At 48.0% G+C, this 12,583-nt stretch overlaps 1 protein-coding gene across 3 annotated transcripts in view; it reads right to left on the bottom strand.

The window, feature by feature from the left end:
• Positions 1-7,989, bottom strand: part of ALDH9A1 (aldehyde dehydrogenase 9 family member A1) — a 36,425-nt gene extending 28,436 nt beyond the window's left edge. The window contains exons 1-2 of one of the 3 annotated variants that reach the window (XM_049635235.1): positions 7,609-7,989; positions 4,808-4,953 (exon numbers count right to left, since the gene is read on the bottom strand). In XM_049635235.1, coding sequence (XP_049491192.1) covers positions 4,808-4,953; positions 7,609-7,789 — 327 coding nt within the window. In that variant the 5' untranslated portion in view covers positions 7,790-7,989. The remainder of the gene's footprint in view (positions 1-4,807; positions 4,954-7,608) is intronic. The other 2 variants (XM_049635237.1, XM_049635236.1) reach the window with 2 other exon arrangements.
• Positions 7,990-12,583: the final 4,594 nt, after the last annotated feature.

The following is a 12,583-nucleotide window of genomic DNA, read 5'->3' as shown; positions in this document are numbered from 1 at the left end:
TATGGTGTCCTGCCCAGTGCATGCTAGTAAGATCAGAAAATACTCTGGGCAGGCCTGACATTGCAATTTGTGTGCACCGAGACAGGTTTTCTGCAGTTATTAATTTTTTTTTTTTTTAAATGTTTATTTTTGAGACAGAGACAGAGCATGAGTGGGGGAGGGGCAGAGAGAGAGAAAGAGGGAGACACAGAATCGGAAGCAGGCTCCAGGCTCTGAGCGGTCAGCACAGAGCCCGATGCGCGGCTTGAACTCACAAACCGCGAGATCATGACCCGAGCCGAAGTCGGTGGCTCAACCGGCTGAGCCACCCAGGTGCCCTTGCAGTTAGTAAGTTTTAAATTAAAGTACTGGTAACACTGGAAAATATCCAAACTAAAACACACAGAGAGAAAAAAACAGGAAAAACCCAAACAGCATCAGTAACCAGGAGAGAGCTTCAAGCCACCGAGGCTATGTGTAATTGGAGGCCCCGAGGAGAAGAGATGGGCAGAAATTTAGTTAGAACTTCCTAATTTAAAGAACTAAAACAACAAAGGCTCCTGGGTGGCTCAGTCGGTTGAGCATCCGGCTTCGGCTCAGGTCATGATCTCACGGTTCATGAGTTCAAGCCCCGAGTCGGGCTCTGTGCTGACAGCTCGGAGCCTGGAGCCTGCTTTGGATTCTGGGTCTCCCTCTCTCTCTGCCCCTCCCCCTCTCGAGCTCTGTCTCTCTCAAAAATAAGTAAACATTAAAAAAATAAATTAAAAAAAATGAAATAAAATGAAAGGAACGCAGATAGCTTACAAAATAAGAAATAACTGGGGCACCTGGGTGGCTTGGTCAGTTAAGCGTCCGACTTCGGCTCAGGTCATGATCTCACGGTCCGGGAGTTCAAGCCCGCGTGGGGCTCTGTGCTGACAGCTCAGAGCCTGGAGCCTGCTTCAGATTCTGTCTCCCTCTCCCTCTGCCCCTCCCCCAATCATACTCTGTCCCTCTCCCTCTCTCAAAAATAAATAAAACATTAAAAAAAAAAAAAAAAAAAAAAAAAAACTAAAACAAAAAAAAAACCCGTCAACCTAGAATTCGATACCTGTAATTCTTTCAAAAGTGAAAGCAAAATGAAGACTTTCAGACTCACAAGAGCTGAAAGAACATCACGAGCAAAACTGTGCTATAAGGAATGCTAAAGAAATTTCTTCAAGCAGAAAAAATATGACACCAGATGGAAATCTGGGCCTACACAAAGGAATGAAATGAAGAGCACTGGGAATGGTAAAAATGTGGGTAAATATAAAATATTTTTAGCTTGGGGCACCTGGGTGGCTCCATTGGTTAAGCGTCTGACTCAATTTCGGCTGAGGGCAAGATCTCACAGTTTGCAAGTTTGAGCCCCACGTCGGCGGCTGACAGTGTGGGGCCTGCTTGGGATTCTCTCGCCTGCCTCTCCCCCCCACCCCCCCGTCACGCTCTCCATCTCTCAAAATAAATAAACTTTAAAAAAGTAAAAAGTAAAATCTTAAAATTTTTTTTTAATGTTTATTTATTTTTGAGAGACATAGAGACAGAATGTGAGTGGGTTGGGGCAGAGAGAGAGGGAGGCACAGAATCTGAAGCAGGTTCCAGGTTCCGAGCTGTCAGCACAGAGCCTGACATGGGGCTCGAACCCACGTGCTGTGAGATCATGACCTGAGCCGAAGTCAGACACTCAACCGACTGAGCCACCTAGGCGCCCCAAAAGTAAAATCTTAAAAAAAAAGAAAGGGAAGAACTAATAAACAATGGAAGGTTATGATTATAGGTTATGATCAGAGGGTAGAATCTGTTCAGTTACGGGATAATTTTGGGTAAAGGCAGGTATAAAGCATGAGCATCAGACAGAAGCATTACAAAAAGATAGCAATATATTTTTGACTAACACAGTAACACAGATATTAATGGAAAGGGGGAGAGGTTAAAAGGAAAAGAAAACTGGGGCGCCTGGGTGGCGCAGTCGGTTAAGCGTCCGACTTCAGCCAGGTCACGATCTCGCGGTCCGTGAGTTCGAGCCCCGCGTCAGGCTCTGGGCTGATGGCTCGGAGCCTGGAGCCTGTTTCCGATTCTGTGTCTCCCTCTCTCTCTGCCCCTCCCCCATTCATGCTCTGTCTCTCTCTGTCCCAAAAATAAATAAAAAAAAAACGTTGAAAAAAAAAAAAAAAGGAAAAGAAAACTAATATCAAACGGTCCATTTCAGAGCAAAAGAATATTATTAGATATTATTCAGGATAAAAAAAAAAGAGTCACTTAATAATGATAAAGGGGCCAATTTTTTTTTTTTTTTAATGTCTGTTTATTTTTGAGAGAAAGGGAGAGATAGAGCATGAGTAGGGGAGGGCTGAGAGAGAGGGAGACACAGAATCCGAAGCAGGCTCCAGGCTGTCCACACAGAGCCCGACATGGGGCTAGAACCCACAAATCACGGTATCATGACCCAAGCCAAAGTCGAATGCTTAACCTGAGCCACCCAAGCACCCCAGGGGTCAATTCTTAAGAGGACACAACAACCCTAAATGCTTATGTGCTAAGAAAAAGTGAAAAACTAAAATCATAAATCATCTGCTTTATTGCTTTTGGTCTAATTTAAACTACTTATGTTTTTATTTATTTATTTTGAGAGAAAGGGGGGGGGGAGGGGAAAGACGGGGGAGAAGAAAGGGGCAGACAGAATCCCAAGCAGGCTCCGCACCGTCAGCACAGAGCCCAACGCAGGCTTGAACCTCACAAACTAGGAGATCATGACTCGAGCCAAGATCAAGAGTCAGATGTTCAACTGACTGAGCCACCCAGGCACCCCAAAATTAATTTTTTAATAATAGGGGAAAATACTTAGTTAGGAGAAAATGCTCCATGAACATTTTGACATCTCTGTGGCCCCGGCTTTCTGAGCAAAGGACCCTGGCAAGCTGACTGAGAAGCAAAGGCCTTTGAAAAACAGACACAGTGTTTCCCTAAAGATAGAGGTGCCTGGAGGGGTGAGGAGATAGAAGGCTCTCTGCTTCCCCTTTTTGGAGACATCTGCTTACTTTCCAGGGAAATAAACTCAGTAACACCTTCCCCCTTAACCCTGGAGATCTGTTTAACAAGGAGTAATCTCTCTCGCTACAGAGAAGAACACACACTGATGTGAGAGCAGCTCCTGTATCAACGGAATCTCATAACTTTAGGGTTCCCATCCTATGGGGCAACACACTATATGCAAGAGAGTGATGTTTGGCTCAATGCATTTCCCTGTGGGGACTGTGGCTCAGAAAACTAGTGCTAAGGCACTGCTCTGGCTACTGCATTTTATTGTGAGTGATAACCTGTATCTTTCTCTGACCCAGCAACTCTCAAGTCTTCCATCACTACACACACACACACACACACACACACACACACACACACTTTTCTTCTTAATTTCCTAAAACAAATTAAAGCTTCGGATCGTGAATAACTTATTCTGTGAGTGTTCTGCAAGACAAGTAAACACCTCCAAAGATTTCAACTTGATAAACCAGTGATGTCTTGCAATTCGAGTAGTACATGACACATGATCACAACTGAGCCCACGGTTCTTGAAATTCACCTTGATGTACAAGTGCTTTGGATTACAGTCATGTTTCCGGAACAAATTATGCTTGCAAACCAAAATTTTACTGTATCCCTATATGCAACGTATCTTTGCAAGTAGGGGAATTCTCAGACACATCGCAGCTTTTGACTTAACACACTCATGAGAATAAAAATCACCCAAGTTCTACAGCTCAGAGATAACCACGATTCATACTTTGGTGTACATCCTTCTGAATTTTCTAATTTTCTGTAATAAGCACCTAGTCCTTTTGCTTTTAAAGACTGTGAAAAGTTTAGGGGCTCAAACAGTGGAGCACGCAATGCTTGATCTCGGGGTCATGAGTTCAAGCCCAATGTTGAGCCTAAAGATAACTTAAATAAATAAAATTATTTTAAAAAGACTATAAAACATTTAACTTTGTTTTTTAAGAACGGAATATCTAGGGGTGCCTGGGACGTTCACTCGGTTGAGTGTTCAACTCTTGATTTTGGCTCAGGTCATGATCCCAGGGTCATGCGATTGAGCCACACATCGGGCTCTGAGTGTGGAGCCTGCTTAAGATATTCTCTCTCTTTCCCACCCACCCCCACCCCTCTCCCCTTCCCATGTTCTAAAATTGGAAAAAAAAAGGGGGGGGGATATCTATAAATCTATGAAATCTTCCCAGGCAATTAAGGTAGAAAATGCATCGGAAAAAGAAAACTTACGCGTCATCAGAGGAAAAAGTAAACAGGAAACCAGTACACAGAGTTAAAAAGAAAAGGAGCCAAGCTGCAAAGGATACATTATAACAAAGATGGAGAAAACAACCTGACAAGGGAGAGGTCACAGAGAGCCAAGGTCCAGAAAGCAATTAATCAAAGAAAGCATGTCCTATATATACCCAGGTGATCAAATGAAAATGTTTTTTCCTGGCTCCTCCGTGGCTCAATTGATTAAGCATCTGGCTTCGGCTCAGGTCATGGTCTCACGGTTCATGAGTTCAAGCCACTTCCAGGGAGTAGGAGCCCGGCTTCGGGTGAGCCCCACTGCTCTCTCACCTGCGCCCTCTCTCTCAATGGGGGGAAACAAAAGGGAAAGAAAGAAAAGAAAAAAGAAAGAGAAAGAAAAGGTGTTTCCATTTTGTAAAAAAGGCCTAACCTAATACAGCATCAAAGTCTAAGTGCAAAGCATCACAAAGAACCCTCAGAGCAACACAAGGGGACATTTCTGAAAGAGAAAAAAACTAATGAAACATACCCTTATTATCCTGGCAGCCTCCAAAAGAACTCGACAACGCTCCATGCCAGATTTCTGACTCCATATTTTAAAGGCAGCCTTTGCATCCTGGACAGCCAAGTTTACTTCCTTCTCTCCTGAGCACTCGAAGGTAGCGATCACTCGGCCTAGGAGGACAGGACAGTAACGCCAACGTGGCCTCACATTCAAAGTACTGTGTATCCAAATTCCCTGTAAGTGACCCTTCTTGCTGGTAAGTGTGGTCGGATTTAATGACCTCCCCCCCCCCCCAGGCAGTTCTTTCCTTTATTTTGAGGTGACTGAATCCTTTAGGAATCTAACAAAAGTTGCAAACTACTGTCCAGGAAAAAGTACTTGACCACACCACAGAATTCCAGAGAGACCAGGCGCCTTGCCCAAAGCACAGCATGGCCTCCGGGTTGAGAACCTCTGTCCTCTATTTTGCAGCTGGGTTTTGCCACCTCTCTTTAACAGTATTTGAGAATCTCCGAGGTCTTGTGAAATCGAGGCTGCAAGTACTCGGTTTCTGGGGTTATGAACTCTCATTTAAAAACTCTGTTCTGTAGAAATCCTATCATCCTGCTGATGCTTGATGAATATGATCAACAAAGAGTCATCAGGAAGACATAACCCTAAACGCCAGAAAAAGTTTCCCCCAAATATAGCAAAGTCCCCGTCTCTCCTTTTCTCACTCCAAGGTCATTCCCTATTTCCATGCAACATGACCCCACAGGCCAAGGGTTGTGACGGACTCTCCCACTGAATTCTTTTTTTTTTTTTTAATTTTTTTTTCAACGTTTTTTTACTTATTTTTGGGACAGAGAGAGACAGAGCATGAACGGGGGAGGGGCAGAGAGAGAGGGAGACACAGAATCGGAAACAGGCTCCAGGTTGTGAGCCATCAGCCCAGAGCCTGACGCAGGGCTCGAACTCACGGACCGCGCGAGATTGTGACCTGGCTGAAGTCGGACGCTTAAGCGACTGCGCCACCCAGGCGCCCCTCCCACTGAATTCTTGAAGTACACCAATCAGCAGTTCCTTCTCCCTCCCCCTCTAAGAACCTCTAGGACTCTGTCCAGAGACCTTTGGCAAGCCTGCAATTTCTGTTAAAACGTGAATAGCTAGTTGGTAAAGGCAGTGGCTAAAGTTCACATACACTGTAGGCAATTAAAATACAGAGCAAATTTTCTTTTCCCTTCGTAACTGTGGGGATGGGGGTGGAGAGGCGGTCTCCCCCAGGAGAGTCTGAGGACCCCTGTGGCTCCTTCCTGCTCAGACTAACTGCTGCTCTGTGGTTTAGTGCCATTAGTTGATCTTAAATTCTCCAGTCCTTTGCAACCCAGTTTTGTCTCTGGCTACCCGCCATTCCGGTTTGCACAAAACATTCACATTTTTCTCCCCACAAATATCCCACACAGCCCAGCAGAACAAACATAAACCAAAACCAAAACCAAAACCTCTTCCTCGTTAGCTGTGTTACCTTCAGAATTCTCAGAGCAAATCCAGGGCCCAGCACTGTGCTTGGCAACTTGAAGCACTGGATAAAAGCAGGGCTTTTTCCCCCTTTTCCAATTCTCTTTTGTTTGAATATTTATTTTTGAGAGAGAGAGACAGAGACACAGTGTGATCGGGGGAGGGGTGGAGAGAGAGACAGAATCTGAACCAGGCTCCAGGCTCTGAGCTGTCAGCACAGAGCCCAAAGCAAACTCACCAACAACCAGATCATAACCTGAGCCGAAGTCGGATGCTTAACCAGTTGAGCCACCCAGACACCCCTCCCTTTCCCAAGTCTGATGCACCCACAGGAGTATTTTAAGGCTGAGATGGCAACAGAGTTCTCATTCACACTCATTAGAGCCATCTGTGCAAGCTCCTCTGTTCTCAGCAGTAATGTTTTCACCAACTTCCTTCAAGAAATCCCAATCCTCTTCTGTGCACGTGGTTGAAGACATTACTGTAGTTCTAACTTAAAAAAAAAAAAAAAAATAGGGGCACCTGGGTGACTCAGTTGGTTAAACCACCAACTCTTGGGTTTCAGCTCAGGTCACTCTCACGGTTTGTGAGTTCAAACCCCATGTCGGGCTCCAGGCTGACACCAGGGAGCCTGCTTGGGATTCTCTCTCCTTCTCTCTCTGCTCCTTCCCCATTTGCTCTCTCTCAAAATATATAAGGTAAAATAAAAATTTAGTCTTCAGGGCGCCCGGGTGGCTCAGGTGGTTAAGCGCCAACTTGGGCTCAGGTCATGATCTCACGGTTTGTGGGTGCGGGCCCCGTGTCCGGCTCTGTGCTGACGGCTCAGAGCCTGGAGCCTGCTTCGGATTCTGTGCCTCCCTCTCTCTCTGCCCCTCCCTCGCTCGTGCCCTGTCTCTATCTCTGAAAAATGACTAAACATTTTAAAAAACGTTTTAATAAAAATTAATAATAAACAGGAGCACAACCTCACACACCTACCCCCCCCCCCCCACCCCCGCCCCGGGTCCCTGTGCAGATGCATTCGTGTTTGCACGGAGTCCTTAGCTGCCTGCACAGACAACTCTATTTTCCACACCGTCACTCATCTGTCACAGCAAACGTTTGCAGAAAGCACTAAATGAAGATTCAGGGCAGTACAACACGTCCGTCCACGAGTGGGACGGGGAGGCGCCAACCCGCACCGGGACCCCACCGCTTCCCCCCAGCCTCCCCCCGCCACGATCCCCCGGGCCCGCCGCCGCGTCCCCCCCACCGGTCCCCTTCCACGACCCCCGCGGGCCCCCCGCCGCAACACCCCCGACCCCGCCGCCCGGTCTCCATTCCGTTACCGGTTGCAGGCTCGAACGCCTTCTCGGTGCCGGAGGCGTCCACCGGTTCCACGCGGGCCCCGCCACGGTAATTGAGCGGCTGCGACACAACGAAACTGCCAGTGTTCATGGCCGCGACAGGACCAGGCCGAAGGGCGCGGACACAAGGCGAGAAGGCGACCAGGCCCCCTCGGAAAAACATACGGGACTGGCCGGGCTCGGGAACCAAAGCTCAGGGCCGCGCCGGGGCGGAGAGGCAGGACGAGGGGCGGGGAGGGGCGGGGTCTCGGGGAAGGCTGGAGAGGGGCAGGGAGGGGCGGCGCCGCCTGCGGGGGCAGGGCCTCGGGAGGGTTGTCGAGCGGCGGGGCCCTCGGGGAAGTGGAGGGGCGGAGTCGGACCGCCGGGAAGCAGGACGAGGGGCGGGGAGGGGCGGGGTCTCGGGGAAGGCGGAAGAGCGGCAGGGAGGGGCGGGGCCGGCCTGGGGGGCGGGGCCTCGGGAGGCCTGGCGAGAGGCGGGGCCCTCGGGGAGGTGGAGGGGCGGGGTCGGACCGCCGGGAGGCAGGGCGAAAGGCGGGTCGGCCGAGGAGGGGCGGGGCCGCGGGCAGGCTGGGCGAGCTGCAGCTGGTGGCCTTACGGCGGGACCCCAGGTGAGGAGCGGGGTCTGGGAGACTTGCTGGGGGTCAGCAGGCTCCTGGGCGGACCAGGTCAGGCCCTTGCTTAGCCAGAAGGGCCACACGCCAGTGTCCTGCACACACACACACACACACACACACACACACACACACAGAAAATGTTAACTATGTGAGATGCACATGTGAATTAGCTTGCTTGTGATTATGTCACAGTGTATACGTATATACATAAAACATCGAGGGGTATGTGAAAACCCCTTAAATATATACAATTTTTATTTGTGAATTATACCTCAATAAAGATAAGAAGCGGGGGGGGGGGGGGGGGGGGAGGGGGGAAGGTCGGCAGAGCACGGAGAGCGTTAAGTCCCTGACTGTGGTACTTTCTTATCCGCTCTCCTGCAGGTCCTCATCTGAAGTGGGTGTTGAGACTCCTGTTTCCAGTGATGATGGAATAACGGGGCCAGATTTATCTTCCTGCCTTAAACAACTAGAAAACTGGGCAAAACACAGGAAACAACAACTTACAGATAGGGGAGGACAGGCAACGGAGAATAATGGTCTGCAGCAAGCCCTTCAAATTTCCCAGCTCTCTGCCTAAAAAGAGTTTCCAGGCCACAGTGCAGGGAGAAGGAACCCACACGGGGCCCAGCCACCTTCCTGAACTGAGGAGACAAAATGCAGAGTTCAAGAGTGTGAAGGCGGCTAAAAAGGACCGAGCTAGACAAAGGGAGAGCTTCGGAGATCCGCAGGGAGTGCCCTGGATTTGAAGGCTGAGTAATGATGTGTATAGTAATCACTCAGTAGTGAGGAGACTACTCAGGACCAAGGGAATCCCCCCAAAAAATAATAAGCAGAAAAATCCCTTGAGCTCTTACAGGACTGAGGATTGTTTGTGTTCCAGCCAGACCTTATAATATAGGGCATCGTGGGAGCGCCTGGGTGGCTAAGTCGGTAAAGCATCTGACTCTCCATTTCAGTCAGGTCATGATCTCAGGATTTGTGAGTTCGAGCCCCACATCTGAGCTGACAGCACGCAGCCTGCTTGGGATTCTCTGTCTCCATCTCTCTCTGCCTCTCTCCCACTCTCTCTCTCTCTCAAAAATAAATAAACATTTAAAATATATAATATAAGGCGTTGTGCAGGGTCCTCAGAAGCGTATTGCCTCAATAGTGGGGTCACATTAGCCTTAGGCCAGTGGCTGCTCTGGGCCTGCCATAACAATGCTAAGCAGCCAACCTCAGAAGGATCTAATCAATTCCAAGTAAATCACCTGTGCCCCAGAACAAAACCCCCCCAAATATTTAAAGGAATACAACAAAGTCTAGCATCTAAAAAAGTATAACCCAGAATGTCCAGAGCCAATAAAAAATTATCATGCATGCCAACCCCCAGGAGAAAAATCGATCAAAAGAAAGATCCACAGGGGTACCTGGGTGATCCAGTTAAGCGTCAGACTGTTGATTTTGGCTGAGGCCATGATCTTGCAGCTTTTGAGTTGGAGCCCAGAGTCGGGTTGTCTACTGTCATCTCAGAGGCCGCTTCAGATCCTCTGTCTCCCTCTCTCTTTGCCCCTCCTTCCCTAACATGCTCTCTCTCTCAAAAATAAATAAAACATTAAAAAAAAGAGGTGCGCTTGGGTGGCTCAGTCGGTTGGGCGTCCGGCTTCAGCTCAGGTCACGATCTCGCGGTCTGTGAGTTCGAGCCCCGCGCGTAGGGCTCTGGGCTGACGGCTTGGAGCCTGGAGCCTGGAGCCTGCTTCCGATTCTGTGTCTCCCTCTCTCTCTGCCCCTGCCCCGTTCACACTCTGTCTCTCTCTGTCTCAAAAATAAATTAAAAAAAAAAAAAAGTTTAAAAAAAAACATTAAAAACAGATATAAGAAAAACATCCGAACATTTTTAATCTACCATATGGAGTTAACAGATTAATAGATGCTTCAGAAGAAAAGATTAGTGGATTTGGAGACATAGCAGTAGAAACTCTCTAAAATGAAAAACACACAGGGCCACCTGGGTATCTCAGCATCTGACTTTGGCTCAGGTCATGATCTCATGGTTCGTGAGTTCAACCCCATGTTGGGCTCTGCGCTGACAGCTCAGAACCTGGAACCTGCTTGGGATTCTATGTCCCCCTCTCTGTCTGCTCCTCCCCCGCCTGCACTCTTTCAAAAATAAATAAACATTAAAAACACTTTTTAAATAAATAAAATGAAACAGAGGAAAAAGACCAGAAAATACAATAAACAGAGCATTGCTGGGCTGTGGAACAATATCTAGTGACCTAACATATATGTAACTGAAGTCTCAGAAGTTGGTGGGGTGGGGGGGGAGGTGGAAAGAAAAATATTCGAAGAAATAATGGTCAACATTTTTGCAACTTTCATGAAAAGTATAAATTTATCAACCCAAGAAGTTCAATGAGCTCCAAGCAGAAGAAACCCTAAGAAAACTACACCAAAACACATCTTAATCAAAATACTAAAAACCTGTGATGGGCAGAAATCTAAAGTAGGTGGTCAAGAGTAGCCCTCTTGGAGGACTATTCAGCTTTCACAGCCTGATGTCTGCAAGTTTGGGAGCGCAAGATTTGTTTTATTTTCACAAAGACTTTTTTTAGGCCAGGGTCCTGGTGGGTTTTTCAGGAATACGCTTACTTCGGAAACTTACAAGGCATTACTTTGCTTCTGTCCAGCCCACGTGTCAGGAGCCACGCCCGGAGTTCCTTTCCAGTTGGAGTCTTTTAACCTGTTTCGTAACTTAGGGACTTCCTGGCCCCTGAGCTCCTCTGTTGTCAATTTAGTGGCAGCTGCCTTGAAAACCCCTGGAACAATTGGGTAAGACTGAAACGAGATCTCTGTTGGCCTGAGATGGCTTAATGAGACGCCTCTGAGACCAGGCCAGCAAGTCATGCCTCTTGCCATTTATGCTACCGAAGCAGTTGGCTTTCCAATATCTACAGGGTCCCCAACTTTCGGGACTCTTCACTCCCTTTTTCTGCTTCAAAACCAGTAGATTCTGGTCTGAGCTCCTCTCCTCCTGGTAATACCCAGCTAAACACAGCAAGAGGCGGCCACTTCACACATTCTGGCTCATTCTGACCTCCTGCTCTAGAAAGTCCTGGTGCCATAGGAACTGTATCTGCTCAAGTCACCACAGCAACGGTCCCACCACTGTTTTGCCAAACATCAGAGGATACGCCAGCTGGTCAGCCAGTGACACCAGTTCCTAGCCTTCTGCTGTGCATCTACGAAGCCAGTGCCTATGTTTTAGGTGTTTATTTTACACAGCACTCCACTCCAAGGGACCAGCTTCTGAATTAGTCAGGATATGTGAAACTAGTTTAGTAAACACATCCAAAATGCAATAACTTGAAAGCTGTAGAAATTTATTTACCACTTACCAAACAGTCCGGAGACACGTAGGTGAGAACATTCAAGATCTGTGGGGCCGGGGTGGGAAGGAGAGGGCTCTGCTCCACACAGTTATTAAAGGATCCAGGATGCCATCTTCAACACATGGGTGCCAAGGATGCTTTCAGTGTCACCCGGTCAGTCATCCAGAAGAGAGGAAGAGCGAGGAGGTGTAATGATGGATCAGGCATGGAAATGGTTCATATCACTTCTCTTTCCATACCGGTGGGGAGAACTTAGCTGCATGGCCACAGCGAACTGCAGCTCATAGTTAACTAGGAGAGCAAAGTGTGGATTTGGGGAGACGGCTATCTATCCCCACCACAGGTGTTCTATTAGGGTTCCCAGAGAAGCAGAATCAATAGGAGAGAGAGAGAGGTTTTAAGGAATTGGCTTACGCAGTTCTGGAGGCTGCCAAGTCTGAAAGTCACAGGTCAGGCTGACAGGCTGGAGATTCAGGTAAGAGTTGATGTTGCAGGGCACCTGGGCCGCTCAGTTGGTTAAGCATCTGACTTTGGCTCAGGTCTGTGATCTCATGGCTCCTGAGTTCGAGTCCCTCATCGGGGCAGCTCAAGCCCCACTTCAGGTGAACATGAGCCCCACTTCTCTCTCTTTCTCCCGTCTCTCTCTGCTCCTCGTGGGGTTCTCTCTCTCTCTCTCTCTGCCCCTCACTCACTTGCCCTCTCTCAAAAACAAAAAGAGTTGATGTTGCAAGTCTCGAATCCAAATTCTGCAGGGCAGCAAGCTGAAAGCTTGGGAAAGAATTTCTATGTTGTGCCCTTGAGGAATATTCCCTCTTATTTGAGAAACCTGAGTCTGCTTTTAAGGCCTTCACCTGCTTTGATGAGGTGCTCACCTGCTCCCTTTATACTATGAAGGATCATCTGCTTTACTCAAAGTCTACTGATCGCACGTGTTTATCACATCTAAGAAATATCTGCACGGCAACTTCT

The sequence above is a fragment of the Panthera uncia genome, chromosome F1 (assembly GCF_023721935.1).
Source record: "Panthera uncia isolate 11264 chromosome F1, Puncia_PCG_1.0, whole genome shotgun sequence".
In the NCBI taxonomy this organism is placed as follows: domain Eukaryota; kingdom Metazoa; phylum Chordata; class Mammalia; order Carnivora; family Felidae; genus Panthera; species Panthera uncia.
Note: the sequence above shows the minus strand (reverse complement) of the source record. Positions and strands in the feature narration are given on the sequence as shown.